The sequence below is a fragment of the Sturnus vulgaris genome, chromosome 7, assembly GCF_052056855.1.
Source record: "Sturnus vulgaris isolate bStuVul1 chromosome 7, bStuVul1.hap1, whole genome shotgun sequence".
NCBI classification, from domain to species: domain Eukaryota; kingdom Metazoa; phylum Chordata; class Aves; order Passeriformes; family Sturnidae; genus Sturnus; species Sturnus vulgaris.
Window position 1 is genome coordinate 33063857 of NC_142249.1, and position 23707 is coordinate 33087563.

Below are 23707 nucleotides of genomic sequence, written 5' to 3' on the forward strand. Positions count from 1 at the left end.
CAGACCAGACGTCTGGTATTAGGGATGTCTCTCTCTCTCAAATGCTTTTATACTGCTGGTAAAGGTGCTTTATTTCCTCAGCTTATAAACATGCATCAGGCACTGCTTCCAGGACCAGAAGTGCTGTCTGTATTTGAGAGAACAGGGATACTGGGCTTACTGTCAGATTTGATGTTTTTAGTAAAATCTGCTGTCACAATAAGATGAATTTAGCTGTTCTGACTTGTCCGCAGAGTTCACTGAGGAGAACAAAACCAACAGCAATTGATCTTTGTAAACCTCACTGCCTTGATTGATCCATACACTCAAGAGGCAGGGTATCTTTGCAGTCATAAACCCCAGAAAATCTGTGCAACCTCGTGTTAAAAAAAAGGCATTATGAGAGCAGCTAGGAAAGCAACCGAGAAGTACTGGTTTGGGGAGCTGCCAGCCAGCACATCAAGTGACTGATCTGACTAACAGAGTCCATCAGTTTCCTGTGTATGTTAGTGCTGCTAGCTCGGCTCTCACAGTCATTTTTAAGGCAATAATTGTCCTAGCAAATCAGCAATACAATTTCACTACTACTGCCTAACCTAGTTTGATGGCCATCCATTTTCTAAAGTCACCAAATTTTATTTTTTTTTATCCACAATACCATTGTACCAAAACATACATATATTTAAGAAAAAGAAACATCTTTATAGAAATGTTGATAGTGCTTAGAAATCCTCAAAGCTGGGGCTGTCAGACATTACTGGAGGTCTCCCCGCTTGAAAACTCCCCCGTTGCGCTGGGCAGAACAAATTTGACGTATCTGCCCTTCTCCCAGCCCCTCCTGATTCGCAGAAGTCTGTGCTGGATGCAGGGCAAACTGAAGATGACTTTGGCTATGATCACAGTGCATGGGACGAGCAGTGTGAGGGTGTAGGTGGGGGGCAGGTAGAATTTGTACTGATTCTCATCAAAGGCCCTCGACCAGCCGTAGGTGAGTGTGTGCAGAGTGCTGACCACCAAGGCAACAAATCCGAGGGAGGACTAAAAGGAAAAGAAACACACACCAGTTAGAAAAGTACCGGGTGCCTGGCTGTCTTCCTGTATTTTTGACACTATTTTCTAAGTGTACATGACACAGAGAAAGCAATGTGTATTCCTGTGTTTCCTGGACAGAATAAAACATGGCTGGAAACCTTTCCTGGGTAGTGTGGCAGACTGTGTTTTCTTTGTCTAATCAGAGGTTAAGTGTGACATTAGAAGCTCAGCAGGAATTTCACAGAAGTTGCTGCAAACTCAGCAGAGAGGAGAGCTCCTGCATCCTGTGAAGCATCCCCAGTCCCTGCTGAGCAGTGGGCACAGGCAGCTCCCAAGGGCTGCTCCCGAGCTGAGGCTCCCAGCTCTGCTCCTGCCAGTCCCTGGCTGGCTCAGGCTTCTGACCAGCAGGATGAAGCATCAGTGATGTGGCTCTGGACCACAGCTGGCACTGCTGGAAGTGGGTGAAGCCACAGCTCCACACAGAGCAAAGACATCTGCAGGTGGCTGGAGTCATCTACAGGAAAATGAGATTGTGCAGGCAGAAGTGCTCTGTTCTGAGGTGAGCAACAGCCCTCAAGGGCTGTCTTAGGGATCTGTGTTGGTTCAAAGGCTGTGTGATAGGCTAAGCCCTTGGAATGGGGAGTCAAGAGCCCTTTATCCACTCAGGGAGGCAGCAAGAACACAGCCCCTGTTCTACAGGCAAGAACTTCCCCCATTTTCAGCTGGGATTGTGCTCTAAGCACCCACAGAGAGAACATCTGAGTACTTCCAGCTCCCTCTGAGGGTTGCTCTCAAAGACAGGTTTTAAACTCTTTCCCTCACTGATGGTTTCCTGCCAGCATCAGAGGTGGTGGCTCCCAGAGCCTGCTGGCACTCAGCAGCACTGGGCACTCGCTGTGTTGTCCTTTGTACACACCTTTGCTGCTGTGTTTTCAGAGAAAAGCACAGGTGTAGCATCTTGCTCTGCTGCCCTACTTTGAAATGCTTGGTCTAAGCCTGAAATAACAACCAAATTTCAAGATGCCTAGACATGGAAAATTTTGATGCTTATGTCTCTAACTTAGGGAAGAAAGCCTTTAAAAGCCAAAATATGTGTCTTGGTGCAGAAGAAGCACGGTCTTCTTGAAGATAAGTCCAGGAAAGAGGACGTGGCAGGGAAATAAGCAAACAAGGCAAGATGGGAGGAAGGACTCATCATCTTTTGAAAAAACAGTTTCAGCCAAAGAATTACTCAATTCATAGCTTCCCCTTCTATATTTGATTGCTGAGAAACAATTAAAAAGCCCAGACAACTTTTAAAAATATACCACGTAACAATGTGACAAGGTGACAAACCATCACAGGCACTCTGTGACTGACCCACCTGTGTGTGGATGGCAGGGATGAAACAGAAAGGCTAACTGGCAGCAAACACATGGCAGCAAACACATGGCTAAGGCGCTGGTGGCTGGAGACAGGGCTGGCAGCAGCAATGGGCTGCTGCACTGTTAAAGGAGGAGCTGATGGCGTGAGCACAGGGGGGTCCCAGTGGTGATGCACCCACCAGACAGCTGGATAAGGCAGGTCTGGAAGCGCACAAAACTCAAAAGTTTTGCTGATTGTAGCTCAGCTCGGTGTTTACAGCTCAATATAGACTCAGTGTAGTACAATGCAGAGCCTGCTGAGCACCCTAGGGGGCCGATTTGCCAAAGTGCTTAGCCCTGATACCACTCTTTTGCTCTCATTGATCCTCTCTATGCAGTTTCTGGCTATGAAATATTTCTGGGTTTTGTTTTAAACAGTGGAAAAGTGTTTTTTTGTACTGTCACAACATAGGGAATGTGGGGCCAGCAGCCCTGTAGGGTGTTAGAGCTCTCTGAAAGATGTTGTATGAAGACAGTATCTTCTTGATGCAGGCTTTGTGTGTATTTTCTATTCTGCATTAACTCTTTTAGCCTCATTTTCTTGGTGTCTGCAGGCTCCCTCCAATCACATGTAGCTCATTTAGAAGTGCTTGGGCAGCACTGAAAGCAAAGAGCCCCTTCCTGACCCAGATCTGTTTCTGACTTGTGCAGCCATCAGTACTATGAAATTATTATCTCAGTGGAAGCAGCTCTGGCCCCTCTCACTGCCTCGACAGGAGGGTTAGGAAAGGTCTGATTACAGATTCTTTACATCTTATGCTACATGAACTATGAAAGAAAACAGGTCAATTCAACCTTCAAATTCCAGGAGGGCTTCTCAGGATAGGAAGGTAAAGGCAATCATACACATTTTTACTTCTCAGGCAATTAGAGTTGATTTGTAAATCACTGGGGAACATTAAAAATGTCTCCTATAAGTTGAATTACATACAAATCATTCCTGTTAACCTGTGTTTCGATCCTGTACACTTTCTGTTAAAACTAGACACACAAGGGAACTGTGCATCCAATTTAACTGTATTTAATTGAAATTTGTGTATGTGCAGGAGCTAATGTGAAAATTAACCTTTTTTCCTATAATTTTGGCAACAATACAAATGGGATTTTCCACCTGTCAGGCAACAGATGTGTATTTCAACACTGTGGCAGTATATGGCACTAATACAGGTGTACACACTGGCTGCTGGAAAATGTCAGATTTGGGAAGCTCTGGGTGAGGAGGGGACTAAAGTGATTCCTGAATTTGCCTCACATGTGGCTTTTGCTACAGCATCTCTCAAACACCATCCGGTTCAACTGACATGGGAACAAACCGCTGCATTTTCTGGAAGGCATCTGGCTGGGGTGCACTCTGAATTTCACCTCTTTTATGCTGCAGAAGTGCTAGAAATCCCAAATATTTGAGAAAGCAGCATCATGCCTCACCCCCTGTATTTACACTGTGCCACTGTGCATTAATTCAGGGAGGCTCACACAGAGCTATGTGAATGTAACCTCTGAGCCTGGAAGCAGTAGCTGTAGCTGCTCTTTTAATTTCCTCAAGAAAGGCACCATCGACTTATTGAGGAGTAAATAATTTAAAAGATCCTTCATTAAAAAAAAAAAAAAAAGGAAGCTAACATGCCAGGAAATCTGTAACCTTCTCTTTTCACATGGTATTTCCACAGTAAGGCACAATACCAGCCGTGCCTCTCCTGCATGTGATCAGCTGGGAGCTGGTGTCACACTGTCACACCTTATTCCATGCAGACAGAAATAGGTGTGAGTATCTTTCCATGAACTGAGCCAGCCAGTTCCCATGAGGGGCAGCCAAGAGCTATTTTGGAACCGACCATCACGGATTTGTCTGGTCCCAGTGCTGACATGCCCTTAGAAAGGCTCGGGAAGGCGTCCCAAAGGGCAGGTGGGACAGTCGTGTTACACGCACTACCTGCCACGACAACGTGTGTGTTACATGACACAACGCCAGCACCCTCCAGGACAGCTACCAGGCTGCCTGGGGAGCCAAAGGGAAATGCAGGGGGTTTCAAAGCCTCCTCCAGGCTGCAAGGGGATACTTCCCTTCGTTTGGGATTCCTGGTATGACATGCATAAGTCAGGACTGATTTATCCAGTGTCCCAGCAGCTGCAGCTCTCTCCTGAGACATGGTGGTGAGAATTAATATGCTCCCATTGTCCAGTCTGAAACAGAGGTTTAAAGCCAGGTCTCCCTTTTCCTCCAGGGATGATCTCTTGGGGTCAAGCTCTCCTGGTGCAGCTCTTCTACTCAGTGTAAATAATTACTGGCTAGCCCACAGCAAGAGGGGAAAGAAGACAAACTGGATTGCTCGTTTGGTGATCTGGGCACTCGCGGGAGAAGCAGGGGAGCAGACTTCAAACTCCTGCTCTAATGAATACTGAATTATTTATACACCACTGAAGAGCTTCAGCAGAGCTTAACAGAGGTTGGATGATAGATATTCACCTCTGCATCCCTGAACTCTGCCCTCCCCTTTGGAAGGGTTAGGTGTGTGCCAGTGGGGTGCAAAGGGAGGGGAAGGGGGTCCTGGGAGGGCTCACACATGTTGGGTGCCACAGGGGTTACTGCAGTGGGACACAAAGCCTGGTGCATGCTAAGCAGCCCTGGTGTAGGAAGCACAAGCAACAAGGGGTTTTCAGGGCTGTAGGATATGAATGTGACATAGTGAATGGAATCTGCCCTCAAAATCAGCTCTTTTGTGCAGAGGATACTTGAAAAATTAATTCTCTGCTATCTCTGTTTATTTGCCCTAAGCCTGGTTCCAAATGTATCCCTGAAAAAGCTGCAGCCACTGAATATGGTGTCTGTGAACATCCCATGGGGTAGACTCAGGCCACCAAGGGAATTTGGCCCTTGGGAGCTTGGCCATCACTGCAAGTGGGAGGAGGGCTCCTAAACCACTGGGGAAAAACTACATTACTAATTCAGCTTTTGGAATCAGACATGGCCTTTTCATTGAAATCATACCCAGTTCTCTGTGCTGTGTGGGCTCTGGCAGTTTACAGACCACTCTAAGCCTTTTTGAACTTGTCTCTTGAACATGTGGGTGCATGCAGGCTCTGCCAAACCTGTCTTTCCCCTGCACTGTCCTCCCACGTGCTCTCCTTTTCAGCAGCTCGCTCTCCCTGAGCAGCAAGGGCAGATCTGTGTCCTGTAGCCAGCTGTCTCCACAGCAGTTCCCTGCCTGCCCTGCACAGCCTGGTACTCCCTGCAGCAGCTCTGCTGCTGCTGATCCACATGTGGATGCCTGTGATACCTTGCATTTTCCCTTCTCCTGAGAAAAGCACCTTCCTTAGATAGGACAAGCCCTGTGTGAGAGCAGCACACCCCGGGACACACCACAGCCCTCTGCCCCTCTGCCTCTGGGTCTCTCCTCCTGGATGAGGTGTCTGTGGCTCTGGGGTGCACAGAGAGGTTTTGCTGCTTGCAGCTGCCCTGCCAGAGCAGGATGTGCTGGGAAAGCAGGTCAGCCCCTGCCCTGTCTGTGTGAGGGCCTGACTGATTCTGCAGAATCACTCTCTGGCATCAGCAAATGTCAACTTTACCTGAATGAAACTGAATTCCCTCCAGTTGAGAGAGTTTGCGATGGATGGAAGTGAAGTGATGGCAAGTAACGACAGCAAGCCCAGGGCAATTATTCCAACAGAGATATAAATCTCCATCCTCCAGACTTCCTCCTCTACCCAGATTGTCATCTTCTTCTCCACAGCCTGGCATGACAATGAAGGTTTGTTAAAACGGGGTGCTTAGGGACAGAGGAACTGAATTTTATCTGTTTTGGTTTTGGAAGCAGGTTTCCTGGATGAGCACTGGGTCCTATTCACACCTCCGGCATTATTTGCCTGTTAGGGAGATGTGGAAATGCTCTCTTATCCCAAAGCCATTTGGCCAAAGCTAGACCTGATTTGAAGCCTGCTGGGAAGAACTGCTGACTGCTCTCAGTTCCCATGCCTGTAACCACAGCAGCAAGCCCCAAAGTCACATTTGGAAAGATAATTACAATGAGAACTCAGCTTAAAGCCATGAAAACAAATACTGATGCTTGAATATGCAGTAGTCTCCTAATACCCTTTGTTTTAAGTGCATTTAAGGGGGAAATTGTTCATGCTAATGGAAGGGAAGATGGGTTTTATACTGCATGGAAAGAGGAACATTTAGAACTGTCCTCTTTAGCCCATTAAATGGGTTTAATTTACTAAACAAAGATGTTGCTAGAAAACAGGAGGCATAGGGGAAATGAACACAGGATGCTTGCCTGAGATTAATGTGCAACTGTGGCAATTGAGAAGAACCTGCTCAAGGCTGGAGCTGAGCAGCTGGGAATGGTGTTTGATGGATGCTCTGAACAGGCACTGCTGCCAAAACCAGACATCCTGCTCCCCTCTGCCCCCACAGCCCCTTCCCTCCTTTTTGGGGCAAATATTTGGAATCACTTGAACAAATACCCCATCACAGAAAGCAAGAGTGGTTGTGTGGGGTAATTCTTTTATCAAATTCCCCCCTCAGCTGCATGAAGCTTGTGCCATTCCAGGAGGGAGCAGTGTGGAGCAGTGAGAAGTAGGGGCAGCAAAGAACAAATCCCATCCTCCCATGGTACTGGAGTTACAAAGCTGGCTGGACTGCCTGAAGGCAGCAATCTCACACTGGATAAACACTGGTGAGAGTGTCCATAAAGCAATAAAGTCCTTTTCCATTTCCTTGTTCTTATATAACCGGTTCTTCACCACCATTTTGTTAAACTCCTGCAGGCACACTGTGGTGAGGACACACAGCCTTCTCTGGGTTATGACTTGGTTACTCCAGCAGGCACAGTTATGAACATCAGCGTGAACAAACAGGGATCTCCCAAGATTTTGGGAGCTGAAGGGAACTCTGCTCCTCCTACTACTGGGTTTCCCCTATCCTAGAATTTTTCCTGCCTCTGCCCTGGTCTCAGACACACCAGTGCCAGGCAAGGCTGGTTTCCAAGGCTTGTCAGTGTTTCTGGGGAGCAATAGCAGAGGGGGTTGATCCTAGGCCCTCTGTAAAAGCAGAGGGAGCTGTGTATCCAGGGAGATGGCAGGTCCTCAGCACAGATATTGAAACCCTAGTCCCTGAAAATTTTAAACTTTCTGTACTAACGAGCACTGACCCGCAGAAAAAAGGTGAGTGCTCAGTCAGTGGCGTGTGGCTGACCTGTGGGGAAGTGCTCCTAGTGCTTTTTTCCCACTGTCCCACACCTGCTTTGGAAAATGAACGAAAAAGCCAAGCTATTAAGCCCACCACCCAGCATCTGTGTGAGCTTATAAGATTCCTGCAGGTGCTGAGCTGAGGAGCACTCGTTACCTGCTTGACGGCCGTCTCGATTAACAGGTAGCGGTGGGAGCGGCGCATGGGCAGGCACAGGCTGTACACAGCGTGCAGGGCTGCACAGAAGAAGCTCAGGAGACCAATCTGCTTCCTGTGCTGGAGCCACTGGTCCAGCCAATCTGGGAAGCGCCTGTACTTGGTGCCATAGTAGAGTTGGGAGCAGGCTGCCAGCACCCCGGGCAGGTAGACCAGAGAGAGCATGACGTAGGACACGCAGGGCAGAGTGGTGTTCACCACCTCGATGGGGATCTTGTACAGCTTGTTCTTCTGCTCCCTGATGTAAGGGTGGATGACCTGCCGGATCAGGTTGTAGGTGAAGAAGCAAAGAAAAAGCCCCAGAGCCAAAAAGATGGGGATTTTCCAGGCTGGCAAGAGGCGCAGGGGAATGTTCTCGATCTCACGGGCTGATGACATGCAGCCCATGTCCACAGGGGTGAATCCCATGACTTGGGCAATTTCTGCTACGGTGCGCTTGGCTTCTTGGTTATTTGAGCAGATCAGAACCTGCAACAAGCAGAAATACACGCATAGGGCAAAGAAATCAGGCTGCTGGGATCAAGTGCGTGGGGAGGATTCTGTGTCACAGGGAGCCTACGTTATTCCACTGAGCACCACGATTCCTGGCAGGCTTTTTGACAGGGATTTACCATGGCTGCCAAAGACCTCTCTCCTGGACAGATTTCCTTTCATGCATGCACTGCCAGTTTGTTTTACTGGCTCTGTTTAAATAAACAGACAACTAAATAATACTTTTCACTTAGGCAGATGCTCCTAAGACTACAAAGTGTGAACTGAGTGAAGGTACTTCATGTCTGGACAAAGAAAGGCAGAAGCTAAGGGGTGGTCTCTGGATGCCACAGCCAGCACTCAGGACTCCTTCTGTTGGAGCCTAAGGCCATTTGCTGTTGCTTCCAGACTTCAGCTGCTGAAACAGCTGGGATTTAGCCCTTGCTGGAAGAAAACAATACCTGCTTATTTCCATCCCTGGCACCCGACTGCAGCGTCCACGCAGAAACCACATTAAACCCCTTTACCACGGTGCAGGCTGGGAACAGGGAGGCCAAGTACTCGGCGTTGGATTCCTTGTGATGGTTGATCTCGGTGTTGTTGCTAACATCCACCAGGATCTTGCCCACCAGCACATCAGCCAGGTCACAGAGGGTGGAGTAATGTTCCCTGAAAATCGCCACAAAGATGACATCCGCCTTCTTCACCGCCTCTGCCTGGAAGGTGACCTCTGCTGCAGCAGGGAACAGGCTGGCTTTCCGCTTGGGGTTGCGGCTGCCGACCACCACCTTGAGCCCGGAGCAGACGAGGCGCAGGGCGAGGGAGCGCGCAAAGTCCCCGCTGCCCAGCACCCCCACGGGGCGCCCGGCCGGCGCCGGGGGGCTGCAGTCACCCTCCGTGCTCCCGTGGCCCAGCAGAGGTTTGGCCATGTCTCCTCCGGACATCCTGGCAGGAAGAACAAGGAGAAATGCAAGTTCACTGTGGAGCTCTCGCAGAGAGCTAGATCACATCTGAGGTGACAGGGAAAAATACACTTAGAACGCCTGGTTTTGGTCCCAATAGCCAAACCCACCAGGAAATGTGCAGTAATGTACAGGCGCCACTGGAGGGGCACAAACCACCATGCTGGGTTGGAAGGTGAAGGCTTTTGCAGAGGTTTCCCAGGGTTTTGTGATCCAACACCTGCTGGATGCACTCATCCATCCTCTGCTGTCCTTCTTGCTGGCACTCTGCACTGCAAAGCCAGGCCAACACTAACAGCAATCAGGACCAGAAACTCTCAGAGTCCCATGGAGTTACCAGATATCTCCTAAAGAAGGGGTCCATGGAGATCCCTGAGACTACATTTGGAAAAGCTGGAGGGGTGCTTCTGATTAGCCAGAGCAGAATCAAGGCAGAAAGTCAAATTGAAATGAAAGTGTCCTAAAAGTGGTAAACGAAGAGTTGCAGCCCTTGCCTGTTCCAATATTTGGGTCTGGCAAGCACTGTTTGCTTCAGCTCTTTAATGAGTAATGAGAACTTACTCGTGACATTTAAAAATATATTAACATGATGGGATTTGCTCATGAAAGATCTTGATGAGCTTTACAAACATTAATGAATTTTGCCCTGTAACAGATTAGATATTGAGGGCATGGAGAGGTTTTAAGCAGATCAATAAATTCACAGGCAGCACAGCAGCTGAACCTGGAGGTCAGAATAAACTTGAGCAGGGAACTGCCAGACTGCTCATGGGCTATGTCAGTGCCTCAAATCTGCCTCCCAACTTAAAGAACAGCAAATCTACCCTGAAGGAACAGCAAATTCACGAGGGTGAGATTTTAAAAGGGCTCAGAAAGGCAGCCCATGGAACTTACACACCAGGACATCTGGCTTTTGTATTGGCACACTGCTAGAGATTATAATAAAGACCATAATTAATGGACTTGTGATATACTGGGGATGGAGACAAATTGGCTTTGGTGGAGTGCAGTCTTGCCTTGTACCCGGTCAAGTTCTTCCAAAGTGAAAATGACCATTTGGATAGGGTAACCTGGTCCCTGGCATAGGTGTGTTTTTCATAGACTTTTGGAAGTGTCCTTCACCCAAGGCTCTTCTGGGATTGGCACAGTAGTGGTGCAAAGAGGAAGGGCACTTCTGCATGAATAGTTACCAATGGGAAACAAAGAATGAGAAGAAATAAATTATTTTCATAATGGGAATAGGTTGCCAAGGGATTTCCCTGAGGATTTATGCTGTTCAACATGCTCATAAGTGATCTGGGAAAGGGAGTGAATATTGAGAAGATGGAACTCGTGCATAGTGATCACAGAATCATAGAATGGCTCAGGTTGGAAGGGACTGAAAGATCATCTACTTCCACCCCCTTGCCATGGCCAAGGACACCTTCTACTAGACCAGGCTGATCAAAGCCCTATCCAACCTGGTCCTGAACACCTCCAGGGATGCAACCTGTTCCCTGCCTCACCATCCTTATACTAAAGAATTTCTTCCTAATATCTACTCAAAATCATTTAGGACAGTCAATCTTTCTTGTGAAGAATCTGTAAAAGGATCTCCTCATTCGAAGTGCCTGAGCACCAAAATTCACTACAGAGATAAGAGAGACGTGGCAAAAGCTGCCTGTGGGCATAAACTCCCGATATCATATATACACTTTAATGAGCTGTACATTTGTTAAAACCACTCTGAAAAATGATCAAAATGTCACATTACTATTAAAACACCAACCTGGTAGTCCCTGGCAGACAAACATCAAGCACAGCCAAGTTACTGGAGGAGATCTCTCACACAGCAACCATGATCTCAATCCTGCTCCTCTCTGAAAGCCTGCAAAACACCTTCAGCAGATGGACTTTGAAACTATAATTTACTGTCCTGGGTAGAAACCCATCATGGTTTCAGTGACAATACTGTTTCTATGGCAGAGGTCTGTCTGCCCTCCTTGCCTCTCACCAAGCACCACCTTGTTCCAGAGACCAGAATGTGTGCTCATGAAGAAGTGCTGCTGGGAAAACAAGTGCCAAAGAAGTGCATGGTGACTTCTTCCCCTTAAAAACACATGTGCACTGTATAAATACAGACATCACACAGCACACTGTGGTTCTGCTTATTCCACTGCAAAAAAAAAAAAAAGTGAGAGGGATGACTTTCAGATCTCTGTCTGCAGAGATGCTGCTTTTTTTTTTTTTTTCTGGCACTTTCTTATCAGCAGCTTTATCACACACTCAGTGCTTTACTTTTTAGAAACCTTATTGCTTTACCTAAATTTATTTATGTCCAGAACTATTTGTTCTAGGGCTAATGCTATTGTTCAGAACAATTAGCTTGCTCTGCCATACCCCCCTCCCCTTTTCCACCACCTGTGCACACAAAATATTACCCCAAAATAAAAAACCACATCTCTGGTGTTCAGCCACTGAGGGAAAAATCAGCATTCAGGGTGACAAAGTGATTGTTACCCACAGACTCATTTAATAATCGATTTAAGGCACCTCAAGAGTTCTCTCTGTGGTCCCATTGGGATGTAAATGTTGCTGCAAGCAATTTTTCTTACAGTGTGTTTCCTCTGTCCTGCAGCTGCCACTGAACATGTAGAGAGATGTTGGCAATGTTTGGAGATAAACATCTTTGCTGTCTCCAGTTATTTTGATTAAAGGGATGACAGAATTAAACAGCCTTTGAAGTCAGCAGGATAGTTACAAAGTAAGAAGACTCAAAATCTTTTCTGTGAATTTTGGTGTGATTATTTCAGTCATACACTGCCTGGTGGGGCTTTGGAGCAGGACTCATCCCTGCTGCCAGCCCTTGGTGGGATGGTCCCTGGTGCTGGCTGCTGCCTGTGAGTTGCATTGCTGTCATTGCCATGCACTGAAATCCTCCTGAGAAAGGAGGGGAACATTCATCTTTCAGCATAAGCACATTTCACTGAGACAAACACTGTGGTATCTGCCTAACAGATGCCTGGCAATGAACTGTCTGATTAGGCAACAGCTTTTTGTCACTTCTGTATCTCTGGAGAGCACACAGACCCCCTGCCTCCTGCCACCATCCCTGACTTACTGTGTCCACGCTGCTTTTTCTGCACCTATGGACAACATGCCACCTGCTTGAAACTCTCCCTCCCAAAGATAATTGACCACAGCAAGGCCAACCCATCCAGAGTCAGTGCAAAGCACCATGGCCAGGATGCTGCAGAGTCACTCAGAGGCAGAGGAGGTCACAAGTGAATATCATGGCACTTAGACACATCTTTAGCATCTCCAGACTTAGATAAACCCCATTTATTGATCTTCCTTATCAAGTAAACTGTGCCCCTGTGAGTTATAGCACGTGCAATTCAAGGTGGTCAGTTTCTTAACAAGGAAGCTACAAGATGATTAAAGCACAGCCCAACTGGAATAAACAAACTCCAATTCTAACTGGGCAGCAGTTTCATAACTAAAATACCGAATGCAATGTACAGCTGTCCTTCAGCTTGGCTGCTAATGGCACCCTTCCATCACTGCTGTGTCCAGCTGTAGCACACTTGTTCCCATGTGCAGTTCAGCAACTGCACTGCCACTACTGCTATTAATTGCAGGGTAATAGCAGTGATGGGCAGTGAGCAAGATGGAGAGCTCCCCTCTGCTGGGCACTCAACAAAAACTGTCCAGAAGGCAACTTCTGCCCCAAGGAGTGGAATCAGACAGACAGCAGCTGCATGAAACGAAGCAGTCAAATCTCTGTTGCCCAGGCAAAGGGAGGGAGGGTTTCTCACAGAAGAAAACCAGGGATAATTCTACATATTTTGCACCTGAGGCTTGGCAGAGGCTGTTAGCTTAGGCTTGGTGCCAGGCAAACAAGGTTTCTCTGCCTGTGCCCACACTGAGAAGCCTCATTCAGGCTCTGCAGCAGGACAGCTGTTCTGGATGGAGCTGGGCTGCAGGAGCCCACTCAGGTGTCCCTGGGCTCACAGCAGAGTCAATCTGCCGAGCAGATCATCCCCTGCAGCTACTGGGGAACGGGCACATTTGTTATCCTCTTTCAACAGGCGAGGGGGGAGGAGATACTAACAATGATGGGACTCCAGAAAGTTTGTCTGGGATGACCCAGATACCTTTGACCACGTCTTTAACAATGAGACCATCTTTTGGGGCCCCTTTCACATCCTCTGGTGCAGGAGGATAGCCTAGCTGGTTCCTGTAATTCATGTTTAAGTTGCATACCCTGAAGAAGGATGGACCTGTGGTGGCAAGGCATGAGCTTTGCTTCATTTCTGGACAAAAAATAAATCAAGATTCATTTCAATGCCCTGGTATTCAGATTTATCAGATAAAAGACAAGTTAGTTTTACCATAATTCTAATAAAAAGGCAGTGTTTTAAACATATCAAACTGTGCTGAGGAATATGGCAGAGCTCCAATGAATGTCCTGTCCAGTGAAACCAAACTGGTTCCTATTTGCACAGAAACTCATCTTTGTGCTCAGCCTCACATACTCAGTCTGCACCACCTTGGCTAAAACAATTGCTTTTGTGTCTTCCCCTAAAGTCAGTGTTTGTTTAGACCGACCACAACTGAGTCTCCATAAGCTGTGGATTCAACCCGTGCAGATCATCAAAGAGGCTCCTCTGTCCTTCAGCTTCTGCTTGGGTGCTACTCGAGATAAAGCACATGGTTATTACACACATTCCTTAACAAGCACATGGGTTGAAAGACCAGCAAGGCACATGAGGAGTCAAATGATGCAGCAGAGGCTTTGGTCAGGTCATTGCAGAGGAAAGTCTTGATTTCTGCACTGGGAAGGTCCCTTTGGGCCCTGCCAGTCATGGCTGGCACGAGAATGGTCCCACAAACACACACACTCCAGGGCCAGGGGTGATCTCTGCCCCCAGGGGACTTACAGTCTGCATGGAGAGACCTTTGAACCATGAAGCCAAAGCCCTCCAGCCTCTGTTTGCAGAGCATCTCTTGCTGTGTTAACCCTCCATAAGCCCCAGCTGGGGAGGAGCATTCAGCACGTGAAGCATAGCACTCAGGTCTTGCTGTGAGCAGAAATACTCTTTTTCTTTGTGCTGCCACCATTTTATTTCTGGGGAAAATCAAATGTTTAAGTCTCTTTCCCACACACAGAGCATCCCTCCCAGGAGCACAGCAAGGGCCATGAGCCTGAACTTGTTGGAACTGGAACAGATTTAAGTAATAAAAGAGCTTATCCAAAGCTTCTTTAATCTCAGCTCTGGTGCACATTTCTGGAGACCTTTCAGTCCTGCCCAGGCTGACTGGAAATGACTTCCCCAGCTCTGCCTGCAAGAGAGAGTCAGGGAAACCAAGTTTGCTGCCCTTTTGCATGCCCCTTTTGTTCTTTCTCCTTCCAAAGCAGAGTTATCTCCCAAATGGCGCAAACCAGGAACTGGCAAAGGATGTAAATCACCCTTCCAGAAAAGCCATATTGCAAACCCACCTGGGCTGCCAGCCAGGACGTGAGAATGAGGAAATGCTGGAGCTGGGCTGTCCCTGCTGTGTCCTTCAGCCCGTTCACCTGCAGGGACACGGGACAGGGACTGGGGGCTGTGAACTCCATGCCCTGTGCTGGGCAGGTGGGACAGGGACCTGCGGGAGGGGACCTGCTCTGCCCCGAGCTGGCATCACTGGATGCACTGGGGACACATCTGCTGTACCCCCAAGGACTGCTGTGACCCCACAACCTGTGGGGTTGCTGTGACCCCACTCCTGCTGTGGGGCTCCAAGAGCTGCCACATGTCCCCCTGCAACTTTTCTCCACCCTGATGCACTTCGCATTCACAGGTCCTCATCCCTCCTCCTGCCCCAGGGCAGCTCTTTATCTGATTACCTAATTTATCAGGTATTTATCTGCTAAAACCACTTCCATAAGCTCCTGCAGAGCCCTGCTTTCTCTCCTCTTTATCTCTCAATCCAGTTAACCTTATCCCTTCCTCTTTTACCCGTAAAGGACATGGCAAATGTTTTGCCTTCTCCTCTGCAGACAGACTCGTTCTGTATTTGGAGAACAGGTTTCACATCTCCCTTCGGTTTTTCCTGCACAAGTGAAACCCAACTCTTCCATCAGAGCTGTTTTTTACCGAATGTCCAACAACTCAGCCTCTATTCCTTGTTCTCACTTTTCTTGGAGGATGCCCAGAACTGCATTTTCCAACGGAGCTCCTAAAAGGCACCACCTAGAGCAGAGATGCTGCTTCCTCAATGCACCACTTCTCTTTCCTCATCCCAAGAAGACTGTTTGCTTTTGCACAACTGTGTGTGCCCCTGTTGACTCATGGGGCACAGTGTCCCTGTCCTCTGGCTCCCCGTGGCCACTGGCTGGCTGGTCGCTCACCTGGTGTCCAGGCGGTCAGTCAGTCATACCATACAGGACAGGACACATGCCCTGGTTTTTTAAATCAGCTCTCCAGCCTGTCACAAACTTCAATTTTTAGTCTCTTCTCTACAATGTTTCCAGTCCCTCCTAGCTCAGTGTCACCTAGAAATTCAGTATGTGCCTCCCTTCTCCATCACACACTAATGAAAACACGGGCTGACAGGCACTGACCCTCCCAACTCCAAACACCCTCTGGTTTATACACTGAAAAATACTGAGAATGTTGTTTTTGGAAACCAGCAATGAAGCCTAAGGCATGTCCATGTCCCTGACCACAAGATGTTCTTCACCAGGACCAAAATTCCAAAATATATTTCAGAACAGGGGAAAGTAGAGGAGAAAGGGCGACCAGAATTTCCCACAGGACAAAATAACCAATTTTTCCCACACAAGCTCAGACATTTTGGCTACAGTTCTATAGAACTACACCAGCCTGTGATCACTTTGCAGGGACAGTTTCCCTCCCCAAGGATAAACCCTGCATTTTAATGCTGAGCAGGAAAACTACCTATCTATGATAAACAACTGGAAAACAAACCTTTGGCCTGTTTTCATCAAAACCATGTACTTTAAAGCACAGTTACCAACAGGTTCTGCCACAGATATCCTCAAACTTTCCCCCCCCAAATTTGCCTCCATTTTCAGTACCACTTCTCTGCAGCAAAGTCCTTGTCTGAACAACTTCCTCTGCTCTCCTGCAAAAACATCTTGCTGCCTGTGCCCACTATGTTGATAGAGTAATGAGAAGCCTGAGGAAGACCTACCCTGTAATAAAACATCATGAAATGGAAATCTGAAAGTCTGGGAAATCCTGAGGTTTCACTGTAAGACCGTGGAAGGCACAGACCTGAAGCAAGACAGAGTTTGCTAGAGCAGTGCTGATGCTGACACAGCACACAGGAGCTTATCTGGCTGATGTGACTGAATGAGAAGGTTATTTTCTCAGCTTAGCATCTCACAGTTCTTAAATGACATAAAGGAGTGGTTTACAACAAACACTGTAGTTAAGTCTTGTATGGCTTCACTTGTTTTATTTTGGGGTCTTCATTCTTTTGCTGCTCTTACCAAGTTAACAATTACTGACTCACCTATTTCTGAGCCTTCCCCTCCCCAGGTGCGAGAAGAGCAGGAAAGCAACCCAAAACCTGGATGGTGGAAGCTTCTCAGGTAGATCTAGTAATTCCCTGCAGCCAGACACCATGGGTGGAGGTGTTTCTGTCTAAAATGAGCTGAGGATTCCATCCTTCTCCAGGCATACAAAGATGGCAGGACCTGACTGCAGCAGTCACCACAGGGAGCTGGCAGGCTCCATTTGTTTCTTTCCAGGAAAGGCATGGAAGAATTGTGCTGTGTGTGCATGGAAATATTTGTATTGGCTATTTCCGTGCTGTCAGAAGGGTCTCCAAGATCAGCACTCTCCTGCCTTTCTCATTTTACTTCACCCAGTCACTCAGAAGATGTACAGGACCTCACAGGGAGAAGATGGCCTGGGAGACAGTGTGGGGTGGAAGGAAGACACAGCCTATGGCAGAGGGCCAGCCCATCCCCTGCTGATGTGTTTTTCCCCCTTCACCGAGCCCAGGCATGACACACAGTACAGAGGTAGTTCTGAGCAAGCCCTGAATAAGCACAGTGGTGAAAACAAGAAAGGCAAGGAATGTAGGGCCATGTACTGCCTCTTCTGATTTTCCCAGCAGCTCCTGGGAAGCTCCTGGGAGAGAGGCAAACACAACTGGCTGACCAGGTAGTTATCTTTGGGGATCCAGATGGGTGGGAGAGAGATGCACTTTGCTGGAAATCAACTCAGCAGCATTCTGCCTTCCCTTTCTTCTCACACCGTTTGCCTTCAGTCCAGCATCCTGCACAGCAGATCCAGCTTGCTTCACCTTTTCCCCTCCTCTGCCAGGGGTCTTTCAGGTCAGCCCAGAGAGACAAAAAGGTGCAATGTGAACAACATGCCTCCCCCCAGGCCCAATGAGTTAGCCAGACCCACGTGTGCAGGACAAGTACAAACACCGTGTATTTCACCACTGTGCCAAGCTGCACTGGCACAGGTTCTGTCCTGTATCTAACCCCAGCATAAGAAGGATGTGAGTGAGTCCAAAGAAGGGTCACAGAGATGCTCAGAAGGCTGAGCTCCTGTTAAGACAGGCTGAGAGAGCTGGGGTTGTTCAGCCTGGAGAAGAGAAGGCACTGGGAAGACCTTAGAGCACCTCCCAGTACCTGAAGAGAGCTGGAGAGGGACTTTTCACAAGGGCTGTACTGGTAGGACAATGGGGAATGTCCTTATGGTGAAGGAGGGCAGGTTTATATTAGATATAAGGAAGAAATTCTTCACTATGAGGGTGGTGAGGCACTGGGACAGATTACCCAGAGAAGCTGTGGATGACCCAACCCTGGAAGTGCTCAGGATCAGGCTGGACCAAGTTTTGAGCAATGTGGCCTAGTGGAAGGTACCCTTGACCATGGTGGGAGCTGGAATGAGATGATCTTTAAGGTCCCTTCCAAACCAAACCACTGTGTAGCTTTATGACCTATTGGTGCTTGCACATGATCAGCAGTTGATATCAGCCTCCTTCAGTGGTGGACATGTTACCTACAGACCCTGATTCTTGAAGCCTACATCCCATGGGGTGCTCCTAGAACATTTTTTCCAAAGACTACAGTGGTGTATTCATACTAGATAGAAATGCACGTGTTGCCCCAACCAAGGCTTTAGAGAGACTCACTGAAAATCTGAGAACCTGGAAAAAGGATGGGAAGAATTTCTGTCTCCATATCTTAAACCCCAGGATACTTTCAAAATGTTTAGGCCCCAGAGTATGTAAAGGCTTTTGGAAATATGTTGGAAGCTTACATGTGATTGATGTACTTTCAGAAGCTTTTTACTTTCAGTTAAGTGACAGTTCACTTAAACTTTGATGAAGATGGGAAGCTGCTTAATCCACTGTAGGTTTTCATAGAAAAACCTATGGAGCAGCAGTAAATTCAAATTTGAAAATAGCATTTTCTTCCATTATGATGTTCACAAAAAGCTAACTCTAATCAATGATAGTAAACTTATAGATAACAAATTCGTGTGCTTTAATTCCTAGTGTGTGACATTTCTTATCACAGCTGCCACTGCCTTTCCCACCTCTCATGAGAGCTGGCATGGCTGGCCTACTTCTTCCATCACTGGAAAAAATGTGTTTCCCCTGAATCTAAACCTGCTTCTATTTATGGATGTGATGTTACAAGGTCATAGTCAAAGCATAGTTCTTAACAATAAAAAGCAAAACAACCCTGAAACAAAAATAAAGAGCAAAATAAACAACAAAAAATTATTATGCCATCAAAGAGCATGTTTTCCTGGGGTTTGATGTAGTTTTGTTAAACACAGACTTGTTGAGTCATCAACATTTTCTCCTTTATAATCACAGAGGAAATCAAATATGTGCAGTGACTGTGGCATCTTATATTACTGTACATTTGTTTCATAGCAAATGTGATTTTAGAAGAAGAGAAAATGAAAGCTTGATGCAGCATTTAAATCTTATTAGTCCTGCATCTCCTCAGCCCACAGGAGTATTGATGCTGTAGGCGACAGCCTTCCTCTCCTGCTGTCTCTCAGTTTTGGTTTCTTGCCACAAGAGGCAATTCTCTATGGGTTAGTTTTATTTAGACTACTCTGATGGAAATGATTGGGGGTCCTCTGTACCCCTCTGTCCAGCTCAGGCATTATGAACACAAACACTCCCCCAAGCTCCCCAGTGTCCATCTGTCATGGGCAGATGTCACACCCTGCACAGGGCCACAGGACAGGGACAGTCCCACCCCAGCTTCCACCACCTGTGGGATGTTCCTACTACAAAGTCACCTCTACAGTTCCTTCACAGCTTCCATCCCTTATTACTCTTACAAGGATCAAATGCTGCAGTTCCCCCCAAAAAGCATCCAATCTTTGTAGCTTTTACAAGTCCCTACATCGGGACCCACAGCTGCTCCCTGCTTGCCTCTGAGGGATCCTGGGCCCTGGCCAAGATTTTCCCCAAGTTTTTTTTTTAATATCTCGGTGCTGATTGCTCCCTGGCATGGAAAAAGCCACTCATCTCCTCAAAGCATTTAGCAAGCTGAGAATGAAAAGTGAAACCTAAGCGCCTAGTGCTGCTCCCTGAGGAGCACAGCCTGAACGTCCGTCCATCCATCCATCCATCCATCCATCCATCCATCCATCCATCCATCCATCCTCGCTGCGCTCACTCGGAACAGCGAAGCCGACCCGCTCCGTTCCGTGGGGTGTGTTCCCGGTGCCAGGGAGTTTCCCGCACCCGCACGGATGTGTCCAGCAGCCACGGGAAGGAAAGCGCTTCCCGCGGGCACCCCGCACCGCGGAGCTGCCGGGGACGAGCATCCCACCGCCCTCTCCCCAGTGACCGCCGGACCGAGACACACCGGCCCCCGCGGAAATCTCCGCCCGGGACCCGGCCCCAGCATCAACACCGAGGCGGCTGTGTCCGAAATCGCCCCGGGGGCCGGGAGCCGCTGCCCGAGCGCAGGGCCGCGGGCAGGAGCAGGAGCAGCCCCAGCCCCGCCGCGGGGATCCCGGGCCGGGGGTGCGGCGGAACGGGGGCCGGGACCCAGGGCTGACCCGGGATCTTCCCCTGGCCAGGGCAGCCCTGGAGCCGAGCCGAGCCGAGCCGAGCCGAGCCGAGCCGAGCCGAGCCGAGCCGAGCCGAGCCGAGCCGAGCCGAGCCGAGCCTCCCCCGCCCCGCCCCGCACGCCCGGCGCGGGCGGTTCGAGCCCCGGTCGCGGCTCCGGCCGTGCCCGTGCCCGTGCCCGTGCCCGTGCCCGTGCCCGTGCCCCGCCGTGCCCGTCCCCCCGCGCTCCTCACCTCTGCGGCGGCGGGAGGGCGAGCGGCGCCGGCCGGGAGCGCGGAGCACGGAGCACGGAGCACGGAGCCGTGATGTCAGGCCGCGGGCCCCGCCCTCCTGCCCATGTGCCCGACGGCACCGCTCTGCTCGGCTCGGCACAGCCTGGCCCAGCACGGCTCGGCACAGCCCGGCTCAGGGTGAGAGCCCAGCCCCGTCCCCGCAGTGCTGCCCGGGCGTCACTGCCGTGGTCAGGTTAAACACGCGGGCAGGACGGCATCGCTGCCCGGCCAGCCATTTCCATTACGGACAGGAGTCGAAGCAGACCTTAATTCTCTGTTTATAAACGCATTTCAGAGCCAGCCGGTGTCTCATTGTAATGGGCGGGTGCGGCTTGTTGCGCTCTGCCACTGCTATCAGGGGCCGCGCACTTGTTCTGAAAAGCTGTGCCGCGAGGCGTGGAGCAGATAATGATTCTTCCCCCACGCTGGGAAAGAGTTGTCCTGCTGCAAACACCCCGTCACTGCCGCACGGCCCCGCTCCGACACACCGCAGGCAGCGCGCTCCCGAAGCTGGCACTAAAGGCAGGCTGCAGGCAAAAGCACGGGCAAACCCACACGGACTTGAAAACAAATCCCTCTGGAGCTTTGGTTTGCTCACTCAGTAGGGGAGAGGAGTACGGAGGGAAGGGATTGTCTCATCCACCCCCGAATCGTGGGGACATGGTGGCAGTGTGTGTTTGAAGCCCTCGCAGAGGGATGTGCAGCCCCTCTGAGCCCAGCCTTAAGTGCTTCACCGCTCCTACAGTCAGGAGGGTTTTCCTAACCTTTGCCAATTGCCCTCTGTGTCCTCCTTGCACATGGGATATGTCTTCCTGGGATGAAACAAGTCCCATTTTTTTCCTCTCTCCTGGGCAGGCTGTGATTTTGACTGTCTCAGCCCGTTCTCACCGCTGTCGTGTGCAGATGTCCCCCCTCTCCAGTCTCTGTGCTGCCTGCAAATGGGCCCAGATTCCAGCCAGGACTGTCCCAGCTTGCACGGGTACTCACTACCTCTCACATCCATGGGGTGGGAGGTACAGAAACCTGCAGATATGGGGAGGCTTCAGCAAAGATGTGAGATTGCTGGAGAAAGTTCCTGTTGGTGACTCCCAATGGCTGGATGCTGGATAAGAGAGAGCTCCAGAGGCTTGGGATGTTCAAGCTGCAAACTTTGAGATGCTGTGAGTTCCCTGGGTATTGGACAATACTGGAGAGGTGTGAAAACCTACTGACATGGTTAGGAGAAGGAGGATCATTGGGTAGCTGTACTTTTGCACAGGCCATCTGTGACTAAATGCATATGGAAGAATGAGATTACTCCTTAGCCCCTTCTAGCCTGCAGTGGCCCCTGCCTCCCCATGCCTATCATGGTGATAATTTATATGCCATGATCAGCTCTTTGTGGAGACTGAAGGACAGAAATCGTTGAACTCTCCTGCACCTGCTGTTTCTTGTTACCTGCTCTCCCACATTATGTAAAGGACAAATTTTGCTTTTAAATTCGTTTACAGAATCCATAGTCATTGCCTTGGTCATTGCAATTCGTATTACAGATTCCTCTTTGCTCTCTCAGGTCTCTGCACTGTGTAGGTCTCTTCCTGTACCTGTTTCCCTGCCTGGGGCAAGGCTGCTGCCATGGCAGTATGATTCTGTGAGTAATGACCAACCCTCTGGAAGTGCTGAAATCTACTTCTCCTTTTTTAGATTGCACTTCTTTTTTTGTAAATTAACAAACTTTTCGCTGAAACACCTTCTGCTTTTCCACCTTTATGCCACGGAGAAGTGCCTCAGAATGAACACCAATTTTATACCTGTTTTCTCAAATCTGTGGCTAGCCCTGTCCAGGCCACCTATTTGCTGGACAGTTTGAGTCCTGCAGCTCCATTTTTTCTGCAGCAGAAAGCCTCCCCAGCTCCCAGACTTTGACTGGCTTTATTGGTTGCTCAAAAGATTCCCTTGGGAACCATGTTTCTGATGAGAGATCTGATATGGGCTTGCAAATTGGCTTAGTTTCTCTTCTACCCAGAGAGACCCAATGTGCCAGCGTTGTGCTGAACTTGGCCAGTGTTTCTGGGTGTATTTCTGGTTTTTTCCCCTTTTTCCTTGCTGGTCCTGAGCAAGGTGTTTTCTCTGTGTCATCTGGACTGTTCTTCTCCCAGCAATCCTCTTTCCTGGCCCATCACTCGCTGGTCAGAGCTGCAGCTCTCTGTCAGCACCATCTGTGTCCCTGTGCCCAGCTGGCTGTGTCCTGCTGTCCCCTCAGCCGCGATGCCACCTGCACCCTCTCCTCCCTGTCCTTCCCCTCCATGGGGACAAGGAATTGCCTTGGACCTGCTCGGGGCTGGGGCTGCCAGGCTCCTCCAGTGCCCGTGTGCTGGCACAATGTGAGAAGATGAACCTCGACAGCTCCTGGCTGCCCGGCTTGGGAGCCATGGGGAGTCCCCACCTCCCACGCTGTTTTTGGGGGGCTGGAGCCATCCAAGGTGACAGTGTGGAGTGTGCACCAGGCCAGCTCAGCTCCTGCCCCACACCCAATCAATAGGGGGGTGACCCAGGGCATGCCCAGGCTTTACTGTGCTGAGACAAAAGGCAGTGTTCCCTGAGCCTCCCTGCGCCCCTTCTCCCTTGCCAGCTCCCTTGGGTTCATCATGTGCCAGCCCAAGGGCTGCTCTGCACCCAGAGGTCATTGGGGATGCAGAAGTGCTGGGCAGCGCTGGCTGCACCTGAGCAGGTGCTGTGAGAAAAGCAGAGTTTGGGGACACTGCCTCACGCTGCCCCTGGCAATGTCACAGCAAGGGAATGGCTCAGCTTCCCCCTGAAATCCAGGGACAGTAAATGGCAAACTTACCGCTGGAAAACCAAACCTAGTTGGCGGGGCAGTCAGTAAATGCAGCTCCTCCTCTGGCTGTCCCAAAGCTGTGTTTTGGGCTGGAATCTGCTTTCTTAGGGCCCAGTGGTACCGTTTGGGTTGGGAAATTGGGTTATCAGCACAACAGGGTTCTGTCTGCTCTGGACTGGCACATGGCCCGGGGCTGCTGAAAATGCCAAGCTCAGAAAGGAGCCAAGAGGCTGGATGTACAATGTACATGTACAATGGAGGTGGAGTGTGGAGATAACATCTGGTTAATTATTGCCAGCAAGCCGAGA

The 23707-nt window shown here is 49.3% G+C and overlaps 1 protein-coding gene across 4 annotated transcripts; it reads right to left on the reverse strand.

Annotated features, from left to right (window-relative positions):
* Positions 1-594: 594 nt before the first annotated feature.
* Positions 595-23648, reverse strand: STEAP3 (STEAP3 metalloreductase). 4 transcript variants are annotated; one of them, XM_014871827.2, is made up of 5 exons: positions 23409-23648; positions 8751-9234; positions 7759-8286; positions 5979-6143; positions 595-1017 (listed from the first exon to the last, which is right to left on the reverse strand). In XM_014871827.2, the coding sequence occupies exons 2-5, from the start codon at positions 9231-9233 to the stop codon at positions 727-729; spliced, it is 1467 nt and encodes a 488-aa protein (XP_014727313.1). In that variant the 5' UTR covers position 9234; positions 23409-23648; the 3' UTR covers positions 595-726. The 4 variants fall into 4 exon arrangements, with proteins under 4 accessions (XP_014727313.1, XP_088024463.1, XP_088024462.1 ...); XM_088168337.1 differs by lacking the exon at positions 23409-23648 and adding an exon at positions 20847-20865; XM_088168336.1 differs by lacking the exon at positions 23409-23648 and adding an exon at positions 20543-20683.
* Between the last annotated feature and the right edge of the window lie 59 nt (positions 23649-23707).